Source organism: Lolium perenne, chromosome 7 (assembly GCF_019359855.2).
Source record: "Lolium perenne isolate Kyuss_39 chromosome 7, Kyuss_2.0, whole genome shotgun sequence".
Classification (NCBI taxonomy): Eukaryota; Viridiplantae; Streptophyta; class Magnoliopsida; order Poales; family Poaceae; genus Lolium; species Lolium perenne.
The window spans coordinates 195495256-195497855 of NC_067250.2; the positions used below are offsets into that span (position 1 = coordinate 195495256).

General features: G+C 46.0%; 1 protein-coding gene across 1 annotated transcript; it reads left to right on the top strand.

The window, feature by feature from the left end:
• The first annotated feature begins 575 nt into the window (after positions 1-575).
• LOC127314591 (photosystem II 10 kDa polypeptide, chloroplastic) lies at positions 576-2168 on the top strand. The gene is made up of 5 exons (XM_051345091.2): positions 576-773; positions 891-943; positions 1111-1166; positions 1288-1340; positions 1868-2168. Exons 1-5 carry the CDS (start codon positions 647-649, stop codon positions 1960-1962), a joined length of 384 nt encoding a protein of 127 aa, XP_051201051.1. The 5' UTR covers positions 576-646; the 3' UTR covers positions 1963-2168.
• Positions 2169-2600: the final 432 nt, after the last annotated feature.

Consider the following 2600-nt stretch of genomic DNA (forward strand, 5'->3'; position numbering starts at 1 on the left):
CTTCCCCTTATATTTTTTTTTGCGAGCACCCTTATAATACTCCCTCTGTTTTTATATGTAGGGCCTCTTCATATTTGGAACCAAAACTTTAACCAATAATTTAATCAATAAAATATAACTTATATGACACCAAAAATATATTGCTGAAAATATCTTTCAAAATATAAAATGTTACTAGTTGCAGTTCTATCTTAAAATGCTTGATGGGTTTATATTTTGGAAAGGAGGGCATCAAGAGACAACCGCTGTCCTATTTTGGATCGTTAACGCACACTCACGTCTTAGGTAAGCCCGTAGCACCACAGCATTCCAGATTGCATGACAGCCACTGGTTCCTGTTTGAGCCTACATGTCCAATCCAGCTACCGCATGCAAAAAAATTCATCGTGGTGAGAAAATTCTACAGCAACCGACCCCAAGAGGATAACGCCCTGGCACTGCCGAATCACGAGCCGGCCACACCGGCTTTGCCACGTGGCGCGTCGGCGGTCGCACCAGCGTTATCCCATCAGCGCGCCCCTGGCCGCACGAAGGTTTTGGCGCCTGGAGCTGCAGTATATTGGCCCGTCGCCGCGCCATTGCTGGACGCTTTTCTTCAGAGTTTGCAAGCAAAGACAGGCTTTGAGCGAGAGCGAGCGAGAGAGAGATGGCAGCCTCCATGATCACCTCGCCGCTGGTGGCGCCGACGAGCCTGCCCTCGCTCTCCCGCCGGGGCTCCAACTTCGCCGTCGTCCAGAGCGGCGGCAAGAAGATCAAGGTCGACAAGCCCCTCGGTACGTACGTCGACAGAGTTCAGACACCCCCCGTGAATGCATGCTCTGCTCCGGTGATGATCGATGAGATCTATGGATTCAGTGGTTTGATCCGGGGAATTCTTTCCTTTTCCGCAGGGCTCTCGGGCAGCTTCTCCTACGACGTTGACGCCAACGGCAGGAAGGGCACCGTAAGATATCCTCTCCGCTTTTAAGCCCTATTTTCAGTTTTTTTTTTTATCCATCCTACTTTGAGTTTTTTTATTGCACTAAGTACACATGCCAAGGAACACACACTGTACGTGACTGGCCAGGCTTGTTAGTAATTCTTATTTTTTCCATGGATGGATCGTTGCAGGGAAAGGGCGTCTACCAGTTTGTTGACAAGTACGGCGCCAACGTCGACGGCTACAGGTAATTAAGCACGTACCCAGATGTATTCCGAATGAGATATTTGGCCAGTTAAATGTTTGTTAAAACTGCTAGCTATTGATAACCCTGGAGTAACATTTAAATTCTTGTGGCAAATTTGCAGCCCCATCTGGGCGCCAGAGTCATGGTCTGAATCTGGTGACCGCTACGCCGGTGGTGAGTAACTTTTACTTCAATTACCTCTAGCTTAATGTCCACATGTTTAGACAAGCAGCGTTATCGTACAAGCGTTTAAATCTTGCCGCACAGTGTTTAGTTAGTGCATTAGTTACTACCTTAGTGTGTTTTTTTTCTTCTAAGACGGCCCTCTGCATCTCAGCCCACTAGTACGTTGGTAGTTAAAGCTTAAAGTTATTTACATCTCTAGCTAACTTATTCGTATTCAATCATAGCCAGAGGAAACCCTTCAAAGAAAATCATATATAGCAGAGGACTGATGAGGAAGAGTTGAAACTTTTGCATGCATTAACAGTGAAATTATCCTCGAGCTAGCTTGATTGGACATAGAGAAGATCAGTTCTCTGATTAGAAGGAGTTTTAGTTCAGATACTCTTGACGCAAGCTCACATCCAAAACAAGTCTTATCCATCATAATTGCGTGCCCTCGAACTACATGTTTACTTTTCCGTTACAGTATTTCCTTCCGGCCGGCTCATGCTTCTGTTTTGTTCGATGCAATTCAGGAACCACCGGGCTGCTGATCTGGGCCGTCACCCTCGCCGGCATCCTCGGCGGCGGCGCCCTCCTCGTCTATAGCACCAGCGCTCTCGCCAGCTAAGGAATCATCTACGTTACCACACAGGCCTGGTCTATACATGCATGCACGTCTGTAATAATCTACGTAGATACCTCCTGTGAATGTATGTGATCGACGATGCCAAGTACTTTGATCGGAACGCATATGGTTTATGTACGTAACACGCTGCTACTACACTTACTACTTTTGGGCAATTAATTATTTATTGATGCAAAGTATTTAGACTATAGTTTTGAGTTGCTTTTTGGAAACAGAGGCAAAAGTTTTGCCTCGTCTAATTGAATAAGAAGTTTAACAAACTCTTGGGTCACTTACAAAAGTGGACTCATACACAAAAGCCTACTCTTGCGCATTATACAACTCAAACGCTCTGCCCGTAATGGCTCAAAGACAGCATCCTCTTTAGTTTTAGCAACTACAAGAGCGGGAATGGAAGTTCCTTGCATTTCTTTCCAAAATTTTCACACCACGAGAGCATCTTTAATAGATCCCTAAAATGCTTTCGAGGACCAAATATACGTCGCTAACGGTCAAAACCGCCTCTAGCGGAACCCCAAGAGGCCATAGTGGACATTTTTTTTGTCCTCGGCCTCCGCGCCGCCAAATATTCTCCCCCCGTGACCGATGGACTAAATTTTTTCTCCTCCACTTCGCTGACA